This window comes from Zonotrichia leucophrys, chromosome 13 (assembly GCF_028769735.1).
Source record: "Zonotrichia leucophrys gambelii isolate GWCS_2022_RI chromosome 13, RI_Zleu_2.0, whole genome shotgun sequence".
NCBI lineage: Eukaryota > Metazoa > Chordata > Aves > Passeriformes > Passerellidae > Zonotrichia > Zonotrichia leucophrys.
This window is the reverse complement of record NC_088183.1, coordinates 3165108-3185820: the sequence shown is the minus strand read 5'-3', so window position 1 is coordinate 3185820 and position 20713 is coordinate 3165108. Positions and strand designations below refer to the sequence as shown.

The following is a 20713-nucleotide window of genomic DNA, read 5'->3' as shown; positions in this document are numbered from 1 at the left end:
AATCCTGGGAGGATCCCAAGGGCTCCGCGGGTGGCTCTGCGCTCTCGGCATTGCCGGGGATGCGGCGCGGCGTCCCCGCGCTGTCCGGCGGAGCCCCGGGAGGGGGTGGCGGTGGGACGGGACGGAGGGGATGTCCCCGGCCGCCGGTCCCGCCCCGTCCCGCCCCTTCGGCGGAAGAGAGCGGGGCCGTGTTTCCGGGGGAGCGGCGGTGCCGCCAGCGTGTCCCGGGGCCGGGGGCGATGGGCCCGGCCCGCCGCAGGGACGCGCTCCGGCTGCGCGGCGGAGGGTGAGCCCGGGCGGTACCGGGGATGTGAGCCCGGCCGCACCGGGCGGTACTGGGGCTCGCACCGGGGGCTGGGCGGGCTCGGGGGATGCTGTCCCGGTGCGAGGGCGGGGGTCCCACGGTGCGCTGACCCCGCTCCATCCCGCAGGTCCCCGCCGCTGCTGCGGCTCTTCCCCGGCCGGCTCTCCGCCTTCCCGCTGTTCCTGCTGGCGCTGCTGCTCGGCTTCGCCTCGCTGCTCTGGCTCCAGCTCAGCTGCTCGGGCGAGGGCCCGGCACCGGCGGGGCAGCACCGGGGCGCTCCCCGGCAGCCCTGCCCGGCCCCGGCCCCGCCGCTGCCGCCCCACGAGGAGCCGTCGTGGGCTCCGCACCGGCTGGCGCTGCTGGTGCCCTTCCGAGAGCGCTTCGAGGAGCTGCTGGCCTTCGTGCCCTACATGCACCGCTTCCTCAGCAAGAAGAAGATCCGCCACCGCATCTTCATCCTCAACCAAGTGGATCATTTCAGGTATGGCGTCTGCCTGTGCCGAGGGGTCCTGCCCGAGGCTCTGGGAGTGCTGGGAGGGTGCTGCAGAGAAGTGTAGGACCAGGGCAATGGGATGTCAGGGGCAGTGTGTGATGCTCTCCCCAAAGCTGCTCATTCTGGACAAAGTGCTGGTTTGCTTCTTCCTTCCTTAGCAAGAATAGAATCTGAGCATAGAATCCTTTATCCTCAGGTATTTCAGCTTTATCCTTTATCCTCGGGTATTTCAGCTTTCTCCCCAGTGTCACAGGTCTGCAGCAGCAAACATACGGGGACTGTGGAGGTGAGAGACAGGCCACAGGGTGTTTGGCAATGCTGTCACCCCCAGCTCACTGTGCAGGATGCAGAGCTGTGTTTGCATGTGTCCCTGTTTGGGGACCGGTCAGAAATTGAGCATTGATGATTGTGGCAGGGGGATGTGGGGGCAGTGGCTGCTCTGCTTGGTGGCACTGAGAGCCCCCAGCCCCTGGCAGGTTTAACAGGGCATCCCTGATCAACGTGGGCTTCCTGGAGAGCGGCAACGACACCGACTACATCGCCATGCACGACGTGGATCTCCTGCCCCTCAACGAGCACCTGGACTACAGCTTCCCCGAGGCAGGGCCCTTCCACGTGGCATCCCCCGAGCTGCACCCGCTCTACCACTACAAGACCTACGTGGGTGGCATCCTGCTGCTCACCAAGCAGCACTACGAGCTGGTGAGCTCCTGGGTGGGATGTCCTGGACAGTTTGGAGCAGCAGCTATGGCATTGTCATGGTGAACTTGGGAAGTGGGGACGGAAATTAAAATGGTTTGGGGACAGGGCCTGTGGTCTGAGCTGCTGGGGGCTGGACAGGGGAGGCTGGGCTGGTGTGTGCTCCTCTGAGGCTGTGGAGTTGTGCTGGGCCTTGGCTGCTATGGTGCTGCTCTCGTTGCAGTGCAATGGGATGTCCAACCGCTTCTGGGGCTGGGGACGGGAGGACGATGAGTTCTATCGACGTATCAAAGGAGCTGGTCTCCAGGTAAGGGGTCTCTGCCCCCTCCTGCCTTGAAACTTTTTACATCTCTTCACCTGTCCCTCACTGTGACCACCCAGTTTGGGGTGTGGGGAAAGCAGCCCTGTGCTCCAGCAGCTGGTGCAGGAGTTTCCCAGTAGCTTTATGGAAGCTCTGCTCTTCTCCCAGGTCCGTCGTCCCTCTGGAATCACAACTGGATACGAGACTTTCCAGCACCTGCACGACCCAGCCTGGAGGAAGAGAGACCAGAAGCGCATTGCTGCACAGAAACAGGTGAGAGCTGTGGTCCAGGAGAGCCACAGGACCTTGGGGCTGTGGTCACCGTGTGCTCTGAGCCCTCCTTGCTCCTGTCCTCCTCTGCCATCTCTGGCTCCCTCCCCGGGCCCTGGGTGCTTCTCCCTGCCAGCCTGGGCTGAGCAGTCTCTCTCCCCCTCAGGAGCAGTTCAAGGTGGATCGGGAGGGAGGCCTGAACAACGTGAGGTACCGAATCGAGTCACGCACGGATCTGAGCGTGGCAGGAGCCCCTTGCACCGTCCTCAATGTCCTGCTGGACTGTGACATGAGCGAGACCCCGTGGTGCACGTTTGGCTGAGCCCATCCCCTGTGCCAGTCGTGGCTCTGTGCTGGTGCCAAGGCTCCCTGGCTGCCGTGCAGCTGCCTGGAGCAGGCAGGGGTTTGCAGCGGATGAGCGTGGCAGTGCTGGCGAGACACAGAGGAGCAGAAGGGGCTGAGAACTGGACTTTGCTGGGAGCTACAGAGGAGGCTGAGAGTGGGACTCGCTGGTGTCGCTGCAGGCGCTGGTGCTGCCTCCCAGGGCAGTGCAGGACGTGGCTTTCCTGTGCTGGACGTGGCTGAGCTGCCACGCAGCTCTGAGGACAATAAAGAACTGTCAGGGCACCTGTGAGTTGTGAATGCCCTGGGCTGTGCTGGCACCACTCCATTTTCCTGTTCCCTTCACCTTCCCTCAGCACACCTGTCCTGGCTTGGCCCCAGCTCCTCTCTGTGTGACAGGTGAGCCCTGAGCTGCTCTGGCTCCGAGGCCAAGCCAGTCTGAAATGGGCTCTGGGAGAGAGATGGTGCCTCTTCAGTGCCCCCAGGGCTGGGCTGTTGGCATTTCACTGCAGGAAGTGGTTGTGGTTGAGCCGTGCCCGAGCCCCAGCATCCACAGCCCTGCTGGGTGTCAGCACTTGTAGGCCAGGACCTCTCTGGGGTGAGGAGGAGAGTTCTGGCTGTGCTTTCCTTGCCTTGCCTGCCTTCCATGTGTGTGCTGCCTCAGCCTTTCTGGGGGGGTTGGAAAATCGGATGTCTCCTTTGGGGTCTTGGCACAGGTTGTGGGTGCTGCTGCCTCCTCAGGCTGGGCAGACCCAGCTGAACAGCCAGTACCTCTCTGTTCAGCCCCACCACTAGCTCTGGCACCAGGCCCTCTGCGTTTCCTGGCCCCTTCTGTCCTCGTCTCCTGCCTGCCACTTCCTGGAGTGGTTGCTTTGCATCCTCAGAGAGAAGCTGTTGCTATCCTGGGAAGATTAATAGCTCCAGAGAGGAGGGAGGGAGGGAAAAAAGCATCAGCCAAGTGCAGGGCTCATGTACCCTGTAGGGGCTGTGGGATGGGGTGTCTGGAGGGATCTGGTGCCCCCTTTCTGTGCTGCTCTGGAGCTGGGAGAGGAGTCTGGAGCCCTGGGACAGGGTGTCAGGGTGGTGCAGGATGGTGAGGATCTGCTCTGCAGCGTGGGAGCAGCAGGCTCAGCCTTGGGGCACTGTGGGGCTGTGCTGTCCAAGAGCTCCTGGTGGCCTCTCCAGCCTGCTGGCTCCAAAGCAGCTCTGGTATCTGGTATCAGGTGTCTTTGTGCTGGTATCTGGCATGAAGGTGCTGGTGAGCTTGGACAGCTGCTGCACTTCTCCACAGGTGTTCCAGGACCAGCCATGCCCTTGCTGTGGGCAGCCAGAGGGAGAGACTGGCCCAGCAGCCCCACTCTGCCTGTCCATGGCACAGCTTTGGGATCAGCCATCTGTGTGGCAGCCCCTTCCTGGTGCCTGAACCGCAGCCAGGGCTGGTGGAGGCACATCAAAGCATTTCTCTGTGCCGTTCAAAATAGATGACACAAATTGGGGCAGGTTTCATGGAGACGTGGCTGTGCAGAAACAGAGAGCATATGTGCACCTCGCACTTGGCTCAGCGCTCCAGGCTCCTCTCCCGCTGCCTGGCAGCTTTTTCTCAGCTCTGCTCGCAGCCCCCTCATCCCCCGGTTGCTTTTGTGGAAGAGGCACCCTGCTGGAGACCCGGCTTCCTTTTATAGCCCTGAATGTGACTCGGAGGTCGCTCGGCTCTGCTCCCCCCCCCACGCTTCGGTTTCGGCAATGGCCCAGCGGGAGGGGATGGAGTTTTCCCCATTGCCTTTCACGGATGGATCACACCCTGCCTGCCGTCCCAGGAGCCCTGCAGAGCCCAGCCAAAGCCTCCCGGCGTTCTCATGCTCTCAGCAAGCATCAGGATGCTCAGGGGCAGAGTGGGCCCCTGGAGGGCCAGCCCTGCCCCTCTGTGACCCCCCCATTCTGGGGTCCCAATTACTGTTCAAGCAGGGGCAGCAATTGATGGCTTTTATTGCCAGGTTGTTATAAAGTGGATTGTTCCAGAGCTCTTTGCTGGTGGACTCGTGGAATTGCTGTAGTATCTCAGAGGGGAGCACAGGGTGGGTGAGGCGAGCAGAGAGAGGGGACTGGGGAAAAACTCAGAGGAAGCTGAAGCATCTCTGCCTGGAGGAGGTGACATCCCTGGCTGTGCAGTGACCCGGGCAGGGCCAGGCTCCCTGTGGAAGCTGCTGTCCAGGCAGACGTGCTCGGGGTGTGCAGCCCGAGGAGGAGCAGGAAACGGGGCAGACGGGCAGAGGGGTGAGGCTGTGAGCAGCATCACCCCGTGAGCTGAACCCGCGTCGCTGAACCCGCCCGGTCCCAGCCCGTGGGGTGATGCCAGCGGGGCCCTTTCAGAGCTGAGCTCCAGGCAGAGGGCCAGGGCATGGCAGACAGTCCTGAGGCCAGCAGGGTGGGACACGGCACCGTTGGGAAGGGCTCCCGTGCTCGGAGGCCGCGCTGGTGCCTCAGGAGCTGCGGGGAACGGGGGCTGAGGCCCGAGGGAGCGGAGCGTGCCTTGGCAGCGCACCGAGCACGCTGCCAGCTTGTGAGCCCGGCGAGCAGGGACCGGGACAGTGTGTGCGTGTGGGAGAGCGCTGGCAGCACAGCTTGAGGACTCGGGTGTGCGGCGGAGGGAGCTGGCAGCGAGCGGGCAGCGGGCGTGCCGGGCTGGGGACGGGGCGGTCCGGGCCGGGCACAGACGGTACCGGAGCAGGGCTGTGCTGCAGTGTCCTGCTCCCAGCGACACCGCTGACCCGGGCCACCCGTGCCGGGAGCCTCGCTCCCTGCGGCTGCCAAAACCGGCTCCAGGATGTGATTCATGGGGATGGAGCGTGTCCCGTCTCACTGGCGCCAGGCCAGGCGGGAACCCCACGGGGGTACGCTGTGTTCCCCGGGCTTTGTGAGGCTCCTGCCCACCCGCGGGTGCTGCTGCGAGGGGGGGACACGGGGTTGCCCTGCTGGAGGACGGCACAGAGAGTGTCCCGTGGAGTCGAGACCCCTCTCCACGCCGCAGGTACGAAGCAAATTATTTCTTTCCACCCTTGGTGGGCGATGCTTGGGAATACCAGCCCGCCTGTCAGGGGTTACCGGGAGCCCGCCGGTGCTGCCGGTCCCGGAGCTGCAGCTGGGGGGATTTGCGGGGCTCTCCCCGCCATTGGGAGGGGGTTCCGCGCAAGCGGCGCCGCACGCAGCCAGCGCGCCCTGCCCTGCCCCGCCCCGATGGTGGGCACGGCCGGGCCGTCCCCCTCCTTCCTCCTCCTCCTCCTCCTTCTTCTTCCTCCTCCTCCTCCTGCTGCTGCTGCTGCTGCTGCTTCCCGCCCCTCCCGTCCCGCCGCCCCCGCGCCGCGATTTGCCGGTGCCGGCTCCGCCCGCCGCCCCGCGCGGCCGCGGCCGAGGGGCGCGTTCAAACGCGGCGAGGGAAGGAGCGCGGAGCGGAGCCGAGCGGGACCGCAGCGCCGCCGGCATGGTGAGTGCGGCCCGGCCGGCCCCGGCCCCATCCCCCCCCTCCTCCTCCTCGCGGCCAGCGGGGCTTTGTCCCGGGCTCGGGCCCGGGCACCGGCTGCGCCCTCCGCCCTCTCCGAGCCGGAAATTCCGGCGGGGCCGCGGGAGGCGCGGAGGGGCTGCGCGGGACCCGCGCCCGCCTCCCTCCAACCCTGGGTGGAATGGGAATGGGAAAGGGAAAAGGTTTGTGGCCGTATCCTGCCTGGGCACGGCTGGGATCGGGAGCAGAGCGCGAAGGAGCCAGGCTGGCCGGACCGGTGTTTTGCCGCCTGGAGGGTGCTCCCCTCCCTGCCGCGGGCAGGACACCCCCGGGCTCCCCCGGCGCTTCCCAAACCTCCCACAACCTGACCTACTTCCTCGGCCGCCTGTGCCGGGAGGAGCCGCTGCGGGGCTCGGCCGAGCTGCTCCCCAAAGCCGGGGGCTGGATGTGCATCCTTCCCCCCCCTCCCCAGCATGGGAACATCCCCGTCCCCCATCCCCGTGCGCGCCCGGTGGCGCCGCAGGCAGCCCCGATCCTTCCGGAGGGTCCATCCCCGGTGCCCTTGGTGGGGTGCCGGTGCCCGGAGCAGGTGTTGGGCTCGCAGAGGGAGGTGACAGCGCAGGCCGGGAGCTGTCAGACAGGTTTGTGCGTGGCAGCAATTAAAATCGGGGTGTTTGTTTACCCGGCGCGTGGTGCTGAGAACCAGGGCAGCTTCCTGGGTGTAACCCGGCCCCGGAGCCCTCGGCGAGGCTGGGAGCGGTGCTGGGGGCTCTGCCTCGCCCCTGCCACACTCTCTGTGTCCCCTGCACTGATGTGAGGCCATCGTCCCCTCCCTAGCGCTGGGGAGCCAGAGCCGAGGCCGAAGGCATCCTCTCATCCTTCCTCCCCCGGCCACCTGCGCAGGAAGCTGCATTGTCCCGTCAGCATCCTGCCCCTTCCCACCGCCCTCCCTCGCCATGTCCGGCCGCGGGGTCCCCGGCACGCAGCAGCAGCAGCTGGGCTGTGGCCGCCTGCTCCCTGCCCGGGCTGGGGAGGGAATGCTGTGGATGGAGGATGGAGGGGGCTGTGTGGGGTTCCCCTGCGAGCTGCAGAGCCCGTGCTGTGCGGGAAGTGTCCCCGCGGTGCCGCAGAGTGCCCATCCCGGGGAGGCCAGGCTGGTGGGCATCCCCAGGGGCGTTTTGGGGCGGTCTCCAGAGGGGGTCCGCAGCCGGAGGTCCCGGCGGGGAGGTTGGTGCCGCCGGGCCGGGGCTGGCGCCAGGCCTGGGCAGGTGCTGCCGGTTACCGAACTCGCCCGCCTGGCTGGGCGGCAGGTGCCTGTTCTGGTGGCGGCCCCGGCCGCGGGCGGGAGGTGGGGCTGGGTGTGGGAGGAGGCGCTGCTCCGTGGTGGGGGCAGCGGCGGGGAGCCCCCGCTCCGTGCCGGCTGTGCCCTGTCCCCCGGGAAGCCGCACGGGAGATGGCAGATCCATCCCGGTGCCAGGAGCCCATGTGGACCCTTGGGGCTGGCTGGGAAAGGGGGTGCCGGGGGTGTGTCCCGGCTGCCCGGCATCGCTGACTCTGTCTCTTCCCCGGCAGCGCTGGTTCTGGGCTTTTCTCTAATTCTCCATGGCAGCAGCACAGGGTCCTGTGACCTGTGAGCCCGACACGCGTGTCCTCGGCACCTACCTCTCCTCGGAGCCCGTCGGCGTGGTTGGCAGCATGGGCAGCGTGGGCAGCCTGGTGGAGAAGCAGGATCTGTCCCCCCTGGAGCTGCGGGCCCCGCTGGGCGGCTCGCGGGGGCTCCGGCAGCCCGACGGGCTGCTGCGCAAGGGGCCGAACCAGCGGGAGCTCTTTGGGTACCTGCACGGGGCCAAGAAGGAGACGCGGGCGGAGCGGAAGCACCAGACATCGGGCGCCTGCTACAAGCGGGACTACGAGAGCGACCGCGAGAACCGATCCCCCGAGCGCTGCTCCCGCGAGCATCACCGCGGGGCCGACTTCTCCAAGAGCTCCCTGCCGGAGCGGGGCCGCTTCGACAAGGTGAGGCTGTGAGAGCCTGAAATACAGCCTGGTCTGCGAGAGGGTGGGGATGGAGCAGGATGATCTGCACCCTTTTGGATGGGATGTGGGGGTTTGAGAATGTTCAGGGATATGAAGCTGGGAGTGTGTGGGTTCTCTTTGGGTGTAGAGGCTCATGCTTGACCTTGCTCTTGTTTTTCAGTGTCGTATCAGGCCCTCGGCCTTCAAGGCAGTGGCTGGGAAGGGGCTGGTCTCCATGCAGGGCCTGTCCTCGTCCAAGGGGCAGAAGCTGTCCAAGAGCAATGGGAGCCTGCACACGCTGCTGTCGCAGAGCAGCACGGCGGCCCCGCAGCACGGCCCGCTCCGCACCCACCTGCTCCACGCCATCAGCCTGGATGAGGCCTCTGACTCCAGCCACAACTCCATCCAGAGCTTCCCCTCCTACGGCTCCCGCCTCAAGCCTGCCCAGAGCCAGTTCAGCGCCTCCATGGGCCACATCAACCACATCGGGGGCTCCCTGGACAGGGTTTCCCGGAGCCCCAGGGATACCCTGGCCCCTGAGAAGATGCCCCTGTCCTGCAAAAGCATGGCCACCCTGAGCAGGCTGCAGAGCCCCGGCGAGCCCCCACCGCCCTACGAGTTCTCCTACTCGCTGGAGGACGCGGTGAAGCAGCTGGAGGACCGGCTGCAGGAGACGGGAGGGGAGCTGAGGCAGCTCAAGAGGAGCCTCAGCGAGACTGAAGACCCCTTCACACAGGTGAGCTGTGCTGGGTGCCCCAGGCAGGGATGTGGGGGTGGAAGGAGCAGTGAAGGAGCTGCCGTGGTGGGTGATGGGCTTGGAATGGCCAAGCACGGGAGGATCAAATATCCCAGGACCTCTTGGGGTCCCTCCTGGGGCTACAGCCACTCACCAGTGTCCTCCTGTGCTGGCAGGCGTTTGAGGACAAGCAGCGGCTGTGGCTGGACGAGCTGGAGGACCTGAAGCAGATGTACATGGCCCGGCTGCAGCAGGTGATGCAGCAGGCGCAGCGCGGGCAGCGGGCGCTGCAGCTGCAACTCTACAAGGCGCAGCAGGAGAAGAAGCGGCTGCAGGAGGAGCTGAGCCTGCAGCAGTGCCAGTGCGAGGAGAGCAAGCTGCGGCAGCCCCAGGGCGAGCATGGCAGCCCCAAACTGGAGGAGACCAAGTGGGAGGTGAGTCCCCTTCCTTTCCTTCCTTTCAGCACCCTCCTGGCGATGGGGGCAGCAGTTCCCTGCTCTGGTGTCACTCAGGGTCACAGTACAGGAGGGTTGAGCCACGTGTGGTGCTTATGGTCTCTCAGGAGGACAGCCTGGGGTGCTGCCACCTCTGGGGTCCTGCTCCCCCAGCCTCACTGCTCGCTGTGCCCTGCAGGTGTGCCAGAAAGCAGCAGAGATCTCCCTGCTGAAGCAGCAGCTCCGGGACACCCAGGAGGAGATGGCTCAGAAGCTGGGGGAGATCTTCAGCCTGAAGACGCAGCTGCGGGAGGCCAAGGCAGAGGTCCAGGCCAGGGACTCGCAGCTGGCACAGCTGGCAGACTCCTTCCAGAGCCCCCCCGAGCCCGGCTCCTCGCTGCCCCTGGGCGATGACCCCATGCCGTCGTGCCAGGACTTCCCTGGCTGCGAAACTGATGACTCCAAGTGCCGGGGCCTGCAGAGCGACTCGGCCGAGCCCCTGGAGCGGCAGGTGGAGTGGCTGTGGGCAGAGCTGCTGCGGGAGCGGCGTCAGGGCCAGCTGCAGGCCGTGAACTTTGAGCTGGAGAGGAAAACGTGGCAGGAGGAGAAGGAGAAGGTGCTGCGGTACCAGCGGGAGCTCCAGGCCAGCTACATGGAGATGTACCACCGGAGCCAGGCGCTGGAGCGGGAGCTGCGGCAGCTGCGGGCGGAGCCCAGGGATGTCAGGATCGATTCGCCCTGGATCGAGCGGGTGGAGTCCTCCAAGATCTGAGGGACGGGACGCCAGTGGGACCGAAGGGGGAAGGTCTCTTGCCGCTGCAAAGGGACGATCTCAGGGTGTGCACAAGGACTGGCCCCGCTCGGCGCTGCCCTGGCCTGAAGGACCCATTGCCACAGGGGAGCTTCTCCTTCTTGCAGCACCTCAGGCCCTTCTGGTGGGGTCTCTGGAGGGCGGGGGGTCATCTGTGCCAGGGTGGGGGTCTTGCATGTGCTCCCTGCTCTGACTCCAGGAGTGTTTGCCCTGTGATTCCTTCTGCCATGAGGGCAGAAACCAAGCACCCTGTGAGACATTCCCTGTCCCTCCTGCTCTGCTGCCCCTGTTCCTACAACCCATAACTTTATGTGAGGAGAAGCTGAAGCCCTGTCCCCCACCCCACTGCCTTGCTGCTGTCTTGTCAGCAGGGCCCTGGGGCTGGTGGTGCCTCTGGGCAGGCAGAGGAGGAAACCCCGAGGAGTTCTGGTGCTGCTGGGAGGGGGCAGCTGCCCCAGCACCTCTGCTGGGGCTTCTCGTGCCCCCAGTGTGGAGCTGCTCTGCAGTGGAGGTGGCTGGTGCAGCTTTCTTCGGGCTGAGATGGGGGAATGCCTTGTGCAAGGAGGGATGGGAACTGGTGCTCTGCCACACTGGGAGGAACTGGGGTGGGAGAAAGGACTGGGGCATGTGCCTGAGGTGGGGCAGAGCTGGGGTCCCCCCTCCCAGGGGAGGTGAGGGGGAGCTGGGGAGCCCAGAGGTGCTGGAAGGAGAGCCCCACACTCTTGTGTGTGTTACAGCAGAACCACGTGAAGGCCGGGCCTGGCCCCACACCCCATTCCTGCAATAAACTTGTATTTCTCTCTCCCAGCCTTTGCTCTGCTTCCCTCGGGGTCGGGGGGCTCCTGGCCGTGAGTTTGGGGGTGTGGGGCCGGGCTGGGCGGTACAACGGGCGGGGCATTGCCGTGAGTCACGGTGGAGCCCGGCAGGCTCCCGAGGCAGCCTCACCCCTGTCCCCGCTGCGCTTTAACCCAGCCTGGACCCCCCAGTCCTCCCCCGAGCACCAAGACCACTCTGTACAAACCCACAGACACCTTTATTGACCTCACAGCACTCAGCATCCCCCCATCAGTCCTCTGGGCAGAGTCCCCAGAAACAGCCGTGCGGCCCCAGGCAGGGGGACAGGGACCTGCCAGGGCCCCGCAGGGCAGAGCCCGGCCCCGGCTCTCACAGCGGCAGGGGAAGGGCCGACACCTCCTCCAGGCACTCGTCGTAGGCCTCCTGGTACTCCTCGTGGGGCTTGATCAGGATGACACAGGTCGGGCGCTTGGAGCCGGCTGCAGCTCCCAGGTCCTGAGGGAACACAGGGAGACAATGGGGGGCCAGCTCCCTTCCCGAGGTGAGAACCTCAGGAACCTTTTCCCCAGCTTGTCTCCTACAAACTGGGCTGGCAGAAGGGACTGGCATCTGGCTCATGTGCCATAATTCTTCCCCAGAGTGGGTCTACAGAGCTGCCTGCACCAGGGCTGAAGCTCCAAAGACCCGACTGCCCCCCCAGAACTCCCTGTCTGCAAAGGAGCCGACCGCAGCCCACAGAAGCCTGGCAAAGATGTGCTGGCTCTGTCCCGGAGCTGCTGCAGGAACTCGATCATGACAAACAGCTCTGTGATTCCACAGTGGGACACTCGTACACCTCTCCCCGTCCCTTCTGTGCCTCAGTCAAAGACAAACACCGAGTTCTTTATTCAAGCACCGGATCTGCACCTCCCGGGAAGGCTCCGGCCACAGCCCGGGCTCCTCACCGTGCTCCCTGTCACCAGGGCCGGTTCCTCCCCCGCCCCACACTCACCGTTTTGGAAGGGACGTACGCGTACGGGAGGCTCCTGTCCTCGCACATGATGGGGATGTGGCAATACACATCGATGGGCAGCGTGTCCCCGGCCAGCACCGTGATCCTGCGGGCACAGCCGTGTCAGCGCCCGGGCCGGGGCCGCGCGGGCCCGCGGGGCCAGGGCAGCACTTACCCCTTCTCGCCCTTGTTGATGAACTTCTGCACCTCCTTCACGCCGCGGCGGAGCTGCTTGTGCTTGGTCGCTGCAAGAGAAGCACGGCGTGAGGGGCTGAGTGAGAACCGAGCGTGCGGGACCGCACCGCGCCACCGCCATCACCCGGCCCCTCCCCGCTGGCGCCGCCGGACCTTTCCTGATGCACTTGAGGAGCTTTCGGGTGAGCTTGCGGGACGCAAGCGGCTGCGCGATGGGGTTCAAGAAGTCGAGCTGCTCCCGGTACGAGAGCTCCGGTGTCGCCTCCGCCTCGGCCGCCTCCGGCTTCTCTCGCGCCATGGCCGCCACAGGCCGGATCCGCTTCCGGGGCGCGCGCCGCGCCGCGGCCGGGACACACGCCCGCGAGCTCTCCGACAGCCAATAGGAACCGCTCTGGCAGTGACAGACAGCCGGGACGACCAATGGCGAGCGGTGTTTGGAGCATTCCCGGCCGCGCGCTCCATCCCGCGTTTCCCACCCCCGGTCCCGGTTCCAGTTCTGGACCCGGTCCCGGTTCTGGACCTAGTCGCAGTCCCAGTCTCAGTTCCAGTCGCGGTCCCAGTCCCAGTTCTGGCCCCACTCCCAGTCCCAGTTCTGGCCCCAGTCCCAGTTCCAGTTCTGGACCTAGTCCCAGTCTCAGTTCCAGTCGCGGTCCCAGTCCCAGTTCCACTTCTGGACCGAGCCTCAGTCCCAGTCCCAGTTCTGGCCCCAGTCCCGGTCCCAGTCCCAGTGTCAGGCAGGCCGGGGCAAGCTTCAACACGGGCATTTATTGGGTGTGGTCAGTGCCGGTAACGCCGGACCCACCCGACCCAACACAACATCAGACCAACCTGAACCTGGGAACGCTGCAGTGCCCGATGTGCAGCCAGCCACCCTCACGGGCTGTGCCCGCTTCATCCACCTGGCCACACGCAGGATTCTCTCCCTTGCTTTTCATCCCAGGGAACTCTTCTCCCTGCAGGGCTACATTGCTGCTTTTCCCAAAAAGAATGGAGGCTTCCAACAGGGTACCCTCCCAAAAACTGCTCTGAATCAACCCATCAACCCCAGCAGCCAGCACTGGAGATAACGAGAACTACCCGAGGCCATGGCAGCACATCCCCTGAGCCCCGGAGATGCACTGAGCCACGGAGACATCGCTGCTCCAACTAGAGAGGCTTCAGGCAGGGCTGGTTACCTTCTGCCTCACTCCAGCCTGTCCCTGGACAACAGGAGGGCTTCAGCCAAGACCTGCAGTTGCTCCAAGACCTCTCGCTGCATCTCCACAGCCACGTGGAACACGTGGTGGTCGGAGCTGTTGTACATCACAGCGTTCTGGAACATGAGCATCAGGTCACACTGGAACTGCATCACGGACTGAATGTGTCCCTTTGAGAGCCTCCTCTTTATGCTGCTTAAATCCATGGGCCTACAAAAGACAGAGAGGAGAAGAATGAAATTGCAACCCAGGCCCTGGCATCCTTTGGGATCTGCATGAATGTGCTTGTTCTCATTTCAGGGTGGCCCTGAAAGCACAGCTATTTTCAATCAATTTTATTGCTCAAGACACACAGGGGGGAGTGTGAAAGGCTTTTCTTCTGAGCCAGACAAAAGTGAGTTCAGCCACTGCGACACTTGCCATCCAATCAACTTGGCAGGTCATTAGCAGTCACCTCTGGAAAAAATGGGATGCTGAGCTCCAGAGCAGGCAAGCAGTAATTAGTCTTCAGGAAGTCAGTCCAGGTTTTAGTGGAGAAAGAAAAGTTACTAAAATAGGTATCTATTAAACCCCCTAAAGATTGAATGGTGCCACCAGCAAAAATAGCAGTGCTGGTAAGGGGAACATGATAGGGAATAAATATTACTTCCCTTACTTTGACAGAATGGGAAAATGAATGGCTGCAGAGAGGACAACTGTGACCAGAATAGAACATGATTCAGCTCTGAAAAAATGCCATTAATCTCTTTGGGAAATATTCTTATGACCCACTTCTGTGCTGAGAGTGAAACATCTGGGGCGCTTGCAGCGGGTGAGGAGGGGGCACCTCCTGAGGCACATTCCAGGCATGGGGAGAAGGGACTGCAGAGCTGCAGGGCCTGGATCTGCCCAGGGACTGTCCCTGGGATGAGCCAGCCATGCAATGCCTGCACAGGGCGGGCACAATTCCCACCAGCTCCAGAGTCAGTGCAAGCTTCCAGGTTCTAATTACCCAGAAGGGAGTTTTACTGAAAGAAATCAGTGGGAGATGCTGGTGACAGCCAAACTCTGGAAAAGGAGGAAGGAAACCATCCCACTGGCCCTTTGGATACCAGAGAAGGCAGAAAATAACCTGAGAGAAATCAGCCAGTGAGCACTTCCTCCACAAACTCACCTCTTTACCACATCCCTGTATCCAGGGGCTTGTTTCTCTGACACTGGCTTCAGGAACGGGCTGCTGAACCTGCAGGGACAAGGACAAGGACAAGGAATGTTCTCTGCCTGCCCCTGCACCACAAACATGGAGCAGGGCTTGCCTCTCCCTGCTGGCCCTGATGCCACAGCCAGTGTTGTGCCAGCTGTGTAGGAAGCAGCATTTGGGCTCTGCCACATTAAGCAGAGGAAATCAATATGCAGTGTTCTCTCCAGCAGGCAGCTGTTCCCCAAGCAAACAGCTGGAGAGACAGGCCAGACCCTGGGAGGGGAGGGCTGGGATGGGGACACAGGAGCTGGGACAGGTGACACAGGGTCTGGGACAGGTGACACAGGAGCTGGGACTCAGGGCAGAGTGTTCAGGACATGCTGATGCAGCCCTCTGCTCCCACGTACCTGTGGCTGGCTATCATCCTCCAGATGGACAGGAGCTTTTTTTTGAGGATCAGGTGCTGGGGGGGGTTATTCCAGCTTGGCTGCAGCCTGTGGAGTGAAGATACTGCCAGATCATCACACTCGAGACAAAGTAGGAGGTGACAATTCTGCTGGCTCCCACCACATCCAGGTGGATGAAGCTACAAAAAGCCTCTGAGTGTGATGGTGGGAGGGCTCTGCATCAGAATGCACAACTGAGCATCCAGAGTGCAGGAAGATGCAGGACAAGGGTAAAAGCAAAGCTGAGATAAGGAACAGGACCAAATTGGATAGAAAACCTCAAGCTGCTCTGCAGTTCAGAACTTTACTGAAGTGGTTTTTATGAAGTTTCTCTTCCCAAAATCCCACGTTTTTCCTTTGAAAGGCAGTGCAAGTTATCACACGTGTGGCAGAGCCTGCATGTGACTGACACACCTGCACCTGCTCAGAGGGGTTGGAAATGCTGGGCTGTGCACGGCCTAACAGAGCCTGATGTGCAGCTCACACCAGGCCTGCTTGACTTGAGAAAACATAAAACATGTATTTTCCATTTAATCTCTCATTTAATCTCTACTCTTCTCGCTTGACCTTAGGATCAATGCCCTACAATACCAGCAAATCCAGAGACAGCACAAGTTACCTCCCTCCCTCCTGCTCTGCTTGGCTCTCTCACCTTCCTGGATGTGACCTGACCATGCACTTGTTCTCACGTGTGCCAAGGGAAAGAAATGACTCTGTTCTGCTGCATTTCCAAGAGTGCAGAGCCAGCTACTTACAGGTGCACGTTGGGAGAGCCTGTGGAGTCCAGCACTGAGGCTGCAGAGCTGCTGTCACTGCCATCCTGATCCAGGGCCTGAGCACTCATCTCAGGTGAATGCAGCTCATCTGAAGGGGGCTCTCCAGACGAGTCTTCAGTCTCTCCCTGAAGAGCACAGAGGACACATCTAAGATGGCAGCACAGCACCTGAATCCCTTATCTAGCAGCCAGCCTGCTGTAAATCCCTCTCCTGCATCCAGGCTCAGCTGGGAGCTGCCTGCTCTGTTACTCAGAGGATGCTGTTTGACCTCACTCAGACCTCCCAGCAGATGTGTCTGATCTCTTGGATGCCATCCACCCCTGGCTGACACAAACCTGTGGAGCTGAGTGGGGCCCAGTGTTGTGTCTGCTCTCTGGAAGAGTCATGGATGTAGAGAGGGCAATCAGGAGCTGAGGTAAGAGCGCCTCAGGCTCGTTAAAGCTGCAGATCCAGATAACAGGAACCCCCAGAGTTAACAAGGTTGTTTCCTCACAAACTCCCACGTTAAAATGACAGGGAATAGACTCAGCCAGGAAGGAGAGTGGTGCTGTTGTTGTAGTGGTTTGCCAGTAAAAAGCTCAGTGGGATTTCATGCAGGAGCACCTCAGAATCCTCAACAGATCTGAAGCACGAGCAGAATTCTCAGAAAGAAACTGAACACTGTGTGTTTGGCTGTGAGCACTGGGAGAACTGAGAGGGAGTTGCTGGGAGTAACAGCAGCAGAGAGCAGAGTGACTGCTGGGAATACACTGTCCTGGCTGAACAGTGAAATCCTGGGGGTTATTTGTCTCCAGTGTCCTGAGTCTGCAAGAGAACAAGTGTGGAAAAATAGCCCTGTTCCTCCAGTGCTGTGCTGCTTTCCCAGGAACACCCAGCAGGCTGGTGGGAGCCCACAGCCCCCAAACACAGGGCTGATGCAAACCCAGGCTAGACAGTGCCTGCTTCTAAGACATGACAGTCCCCAGGGGCAGATGGTTATTGCTGGCACAGCCACGTGGGCCTGAAACCAGCCAAGCTGTGCTGCAAAACACAGCAATTAGAGCCAGGCAACCATTCCAACCTTGCCTTAAACCTGAGAGCAGCCTGCCAGCTCTCATGAGTCACCTTTACACTGCCAAGGAGCAATTCCTCCAACTCACATCTGAGGGTTTCATCTGTAACAAGCTTCCTGTTTATAAAGATACACAAAAAACACCCTTCCCTCATACATTTTTCTGTGTTCCTCATGTGTTTTATCTCCCCTCTCAGAACCTGGGGCTCCCCATCTCTTCTAGAGCTGGTTTCCTTCATTGTCTAATCTCTCACCCAGGGCTCTTTCAGGACCACCACTCTCCTACCTCTCTTTCCAGGAAGAGTTCTTCCTCATCTTTTGCCAGGATGTCCAGCTGACTTTCCTCTGCTCCTGAGCCTGCTGTTCCGGTGCTCTGTTCCTGGCCCCTCTCTTCCTCCCCATCACTCTCCTTCCCCCCAGAGCCACAGTAATCCCACGGAGTCTCTGGTGACTCTGTGCTGCCAATGCAGCAAGATTCCAACATCTGGGTTACCTGCAAGACAGGGATTTATTACTTCAAATTGTGAAGGCAAAAAGGAGAAGAAATAAACAGCCCAGATGCTATTTTTGCAATCGCTCACGAACGCCTTTCCATTTTTAGGAATCCTTGCAAAATCTGAAGAAGCCCTGTGTTATTATTACAGTGTCAGTTCAGTGACATTTCTGTGCTTAAGGGTGAGCTGGGTTTTGGCAAAGCAGCTGCTTGGGTGCAGAGGGAGCTCCAAATGGGAGGAAAGGCTGGGGAGAAAGTGAACCCAGAGCTTGTGCTGTGCCCCCAGACTGTTTCTGTTGATGTGGATGGTGCAGGCCCTGCAAAGCCCAATGTTTCAGCAGAGCCTGAACTATGCTGCCCACCCTCCTGTAATCCAAACTGCCCTACCTCCAAGAGGAACTGGAGAAGACTGTTGTTTTCACATGGCTCCTCTGCCTCGTGGTTATCTTCACTGTCATCCTTCCAGAGGGGCTCACTCAGCTCCATCTCAGGGTCTGCCTCTTGGCTGCTCCCCTCCAGCCTCCCCATGGCCTCCTCTTCAGTATTTCTCCAGCTCATCACATCCAGATCCAAGCTTGAATCGCAGTCAGGAGGGGACTGGAAATCACTGCTCTCTGACTTGATGGGAGATTCCAACTCAGACTTCCAGGCATGGCCCATCTGCAAACAATGAAAATACAACAATTTCTTTGCACTCTGATCCAGAACTGCCAAGCCCAGCTCATTTCTTGCCACCCTTGGAGGGCCACAGCATGGAAGGACTCTGAGGTGAGCAGCCTCCATCTGAGCTCACACACAGCACATGGCAGGGCTGCAGCTCTGCTACACAAACTGAATTTCAGGTTTTCTGCTGCTTTTGTTGTGCTCTCTCCCTGCCCTGGTCAGTGGGTCACTCTGCTCAGGGCATGCTGAGCTGTCTGGGAGCCTGGCTTTGTTGATGCTCCATATTTCAGGGGCTGAAGGCACCCAGCAAGCTCAGACTGAGCCCTGCTGGAGCTCCTCAGCTGCTGAGTGTTGGGAACAACTGGTGACTCCAAGGGCAGCTCACTGAAATTCCACTGAGAACTTTTTATACTGGAGATAACTTACTCCAAACCTTACAGAGAGAGTTTTGAAAGTGACAGGTGGGATGTATCTGGATGTGAGATCTCATGTACCTGAGCCAGAAGAATTATAACCACACAGTTACACACTGAGAAACACAGTTCTGTCCACTGCAGAAAATAAAAGTTTGCATTCTCTTAAGAAGGAAGAAACCACTCATTTAATCTCTGTTCATTAGTTCATGCCCAAATGCATGAGTGTACTCTGAGTCCTCTAAGCCTGGGGAATGGATTGCAGAGCCACAGCACAACAGTGAAGGATGTCACAAAATCCTCATCTTGCCACTGAATGGAGCTGCCTGGATGCTGCACCTATGGAGAATTCTATGCATTAATTAACACTGGCTTTAGAGTCTTCAGTTAATTATGTACAACCTGATTTTTTCAGAGTTTTGAATGTTTCTCACCGACTGTCTTTTCCATTCTCAGGACTGCTAGCACAGCTCCAAATTCAGCTTATGGTGCATAACTGGGAGAAATACAGAATCCACTGGGTCTGGGATGAGAAAATTGCTTTGCTGATTCTGTGAACTTGCAGGCAGAGTTGGGATCTGCAAGCCTGTCCTTCTGAAACCTCTTCCAAAGTTCACTTCAGTGGCAGCAGATGAAATCTGATGAGGTAGGAGATAACATTACCTGCTCACAGCTTCCAGGTGAGGGAGTTGGGCAAACTGAGATTCCATCTGAGGAGAAACCCTGTGCCTGGAGCTGCCACACACAGAGGCACAGCAAAGCCTCAGCCTGGGGTAATCTGATCACTTGTGATCATCCTTCTGTGCTCCACAGGGATAAATGTAGAAAATCAGGAAGTCCTGGGAACTTGGGCATAAGATTAAAGAGATCTTCAGCCTTATGTTCAGTTTTACCAAATCTTGGAAGGCTCAAGATGCCAGAGAGCAGAACAGCAGGGTTAGTGCAAGACATGATGAGTGAAATAATCACAGACAGCTCAGCTCTGCACCAATTCCGGACAAAATGACACAGGCTTGAACTTTTAATTAAGAATTGCCTGACAGTTCTTAATTATGTTGGCTAGATAAGTCACCAGCAAAGAACCTCTCTCAAACTGGAAAGTTTTAGTTCACTTTGCAGAGATCAGACACTGCACAACCCTTGCTGTTCTGGCAAAAAGCTGTTAGAAATCAAAAAGACAGCCTTTAAAAAGAACTTACATGTCAAAACAAGAAAAATGATAAAAGCCTGAACTCTAATAAATGAAATGTAGAATCCACATAAAGTAGGAAGAAAAAAAAAAGGAAAAAGAGAACAATTTGCTAAAGACATAAAAGCAAATAAAAACAAAAAACCTCATCAAAAACATCAGAAGCAGAGAGCTGCCAGATGATCAGTGGGGATGACACATGATCAGTGCCAAACATCTCAGTGGAAAATAGGGCCAGTTGGAAAAACCAAATTAATCATCATTATCAGCAGTTGCCACAGAGGAGCTCACATGAGACCTTCTCTTGGGATGGGTCTGAGAGATGATATCTAATTAAAATGTCAACAGGGGAAGATTTTAGAACAATTTGAGACAGTGAATAAACCTTAGAACCCACTGGGATTCATTTGTGAGCCCTAAAGAAGCTTAAATATAACGTGACCAAGTCTATGCTGTGTAACTTGTCATTTAAGAAGAAAACCAGAAAGGGGTGACAGTTTTATCTGTCTGTAAAAGGGTGGGTGCTGGGAGATGCAGCACAGTAAAACATCAGCTCTGTACTAGACAGATTAGAACAAAGTATTAGGAAGAAGAGAATTAGTAAGTAGTCAGAGCAAGAGATGATGAATTGGGAAAGACGGAATGAGGCTCCATAGGGAAAATCCTATCTTGGAATTTTAGAGCTCTTAAACATCATTAAAGACTATTAAAATGTCATGGGACAAGAGAAAAGGCTGAGAGAAAAGTACCTGGTTAGGAGAAGCAAGCAAGGGTAGGAAGGAGCAGCAGTGCTTGCTGTGATGAAAGCAAATTACCAGAGGGTCTGAGAAAGGTTTTCTCCTGTGCTGCACCTCCAGTGTCCCAGCAGAGACAAAGAGGTGTCACAGAGATGGAGCCAGACCCTCCTCAGAGCCCAGCAGAGAAAGGACACAGGCATGACAAGCTGCACCCCAGGAGATTCTGACTAAGGTCAATATTTGCAGCTGGCCCTGCTCAGAGCAGCTCAATGAGTAAAGGAATGCACAGAGGTTCTTTCCAACTCAGAATCTGGAGCAGGCTGGGTTGGGAGGGATCTTCAAAGGCTGTCTGGGTGCAGCCCCCTGCCATGGGCAGGGACACCTCCCACTATTCCAAGTTGTTCAGAGCCTCATCCAACTTGGCCTTCAGCACTTCAGGGATGGGGCACCCACAGCTTCTCTGGGGAACTGTGCCAGGGCCTCCCCACCCTCATTGTAAAAAAACAATCTTTATCCAGTCTAAATAGGCCCTCTTTTAGTTCAGAACCATTACTTTGTCCTGTCACAACAGGCACTGCTAAAATCTTTGCCCCTAACTGAAACCACTCCATGAAATGCATGAAAGACAAAGACCTCTGTAGCTTTTTGTGCTATGAACTGAGAACAATAAAAATTCAAACCAGAAG

General features: G+C 59.3%; 4 protein-coding genes across 5 annotated transcripts; 2 read left to right on the top strand and 2 right to left on the bottom strand.

Annotated features, from left to right (window-relative positions):
* Positions 1-191: 191 nt before the first annotated feature.
* B4GALT7 (beta-1,4-galactosyltransferase 7) lies at positions 192-2729 on the top strand. Its single transcript, XM_064725267.1, has 6 exons — positions 192-286; positions 432-785; positions 1274-1499; positions 1720-1803; positions 1966-2070; positions 2234-2729. The coding sequence occupies exons 1-6, from the start codon at positions 240-242 to the stop codon at positions 2387-2389; spliced, it is 972 nt and encodes a 323-aa protein (XP_064581337.1). The 5' UTR covers positions 192-239; the 3' UTR covers positions 2390-2729.
* Positions 2730-5252: 2523 nt separating this feature from the next.
* On the top strand, positions 5253-10709 carry N4BP3 (NEDD4 binding protein 3). Of its 2 annotated transcripts, none has more exons than XM_064724635.1 (5): positions 5253-5437; positions 7478-7921; positions 8103-8657; positions 8834-9091; positions 9291-10709. In XM_064724635.1, the coding sequence occupies exons 2-5, from the start codon at positions 7508-7510 to the stop codon at positions 9861-9863; spliced, it is 1800 nt and encodes a 599-aa protein (XP_064580705.1). In that variant the 5' UTR covers positions 5253-5437; positions 7478-7507; the 3' UTR covers positions 9864-10709. The 2 variants fall into 2 exon arrangements, with proteins under 2 accessions (XP_064580705.1, XP_064580704.1); XM_064724634.1 differs by lacking the exon at positions 5253-5437 and adding an exon at positions 5737-5890.
* A 207-nt stretch (positions 10710-10916) lies between these two features.
* On the bottom strand, positions 10917-12211 carry NHP2 (NHP2 ribonucleoprotein). Its single transcript, XM_064724638.1, has 4 exons — positions 12037-12211; positions 11864-11933; positions 11689-11794; positions 10917-11192 (listed from the first exon to the last, which is right to left on the bottom strand). The coding sequence occupies exons 1-4, from the start codon at positions 12179-12181 to the stop codon at positions 11067-11069; spliced, it is 447 nt and encodes a 148-aa protein (XP_064580708.1). The 5' UTR covers positions 12182-12211; the 3' UTR covers positions 10917-11066.
* A 417-nt stretch (positions 12212-12628) lies between these two features.
* Positions 12629-17997, bottom strand: LOC135453510 (bromodomain-containing protein 8-like). The gene is made up of 6 exons (XM_064724636.1): positions 17413-17997; positions 16819-17025; positions 15461-15606; positions 14667-14753; positions 14233-14301; positions 12629-13289 (listed from the first exon to the last, which is right to left on the bottom strand). The coding sequence occupies exons 1-6, from the start codon at positions 17806-17808 to the stop codon at positions 13067-13069; spliced, it is 1128 nt and encodes a 375-aa protein (XP_064580706.1). The 5' UTR covers positions 17809-17997; the 3' UTR covers positions 12629-13066.
* Between the last annotated feature and the right edge of the window lie 2716 nt (positions 17998-20713).

What these genes read in the sequence shown, in the direction of transcription:
- N4BP3 (XM_064724635.1), top strand. Translation starts at nt 7,508, where the DNA reads ATGGCAGCAGCACAGGGTCCTGTGACCTGTGAGCCCGACACGCGTGTC. An exon ending in AGCGGGGCCGCTTCGACAAG is followed by an intron (nt 7,922 to 8,102) that starts GTGAGGCTGTGA and finishes CTTGTTTTTCAG; the next exon opens with TGTCGTATCAGGCCCTCGGC. An exon ending in CTGAAGACCCCTTCACACAG is followed by an intron (nt 8,658 to 8,833) that starts GTGAGCTGTGCT and finishes CTGTGCTGGCAG; the next exon opens with GCGTTTGAGGACAAGCAGCG.
- LOC135453510 (XM_064724636.1), bottom strand. Translation starts at nt 17,808, where the DNA reads ATGGAGGCTGCTCACCTCAGAGTCCTTCCATGCTGTGGCCCTCCAAGG. An exon ending in GGCTCTCCCAACGTGCACCT is followed by an intron (nt 14,754 to 15,460) that starts GTAAGTAGCTGG and finishes TTCACTCCACAG; the next exon opens with GCTGCAGCCAAGCTGGAATA. An exon ending in TACAGGGATGTGGTAAAGAG is followed by an intron (nt 13,290 to 14,232) that starts GTGAGTTTGTGG and finishes TGTCTTTTGTAG; the next exon opens with GCCCATGGATTTAAGCAGCA.
- B4GALT7 (XM_064725267.1), top strand. Translation starts at nt 240, where the DNA reads ATGGGCCCGGCCCGCCGCAGGGACGCGCTCCGGCTGCGCGGCGGAGG. An exon ending in CCAAGCAGCACTACGAGCTG is followed by an intron (nt 1,500 to 1,719) that starts GTGAGCTCCTGG and finishes CTCTCGTTGCAG; the next exon opens with TGCAATGGGATGTCCAACCG. An exon ending in GCATTGCTGCACAGAAACAG is followed by an intron (nt 2,071 to 2,233) that starts GTGAGAGCTGTG and finishes TCTCCCCCTCAG; the next exon opens with GAGCAGTTCAAGGTGGATCG.
- NHP2 (XM_064724638.1), bottom strand. Translation starts at nt 12,181, where the DNA reads ATGGCGCGAGAGAAGCCGGAGGCGGCCGAGGCGGAGGCGACACCGGAG. An exon ending in CCTCAAGTGCATCAGGAAAG is followed by an intron (nt 11,934 to 12,036) that starts GTCCGGCGGCGC and finishes CTTCTCTTGCAG; the next exon opens with CGACCAAGCACAAGCAGCTC. An exon ending in ATCAACAAGGGCGAGAAGGG is followed by an intron (nt 11,795 to 11,863) that starts GTAAGTGCTGCC and finishes CTGTGCCCGCAG; the next exon opens with GATCACGGTGCTGGCCGGGG.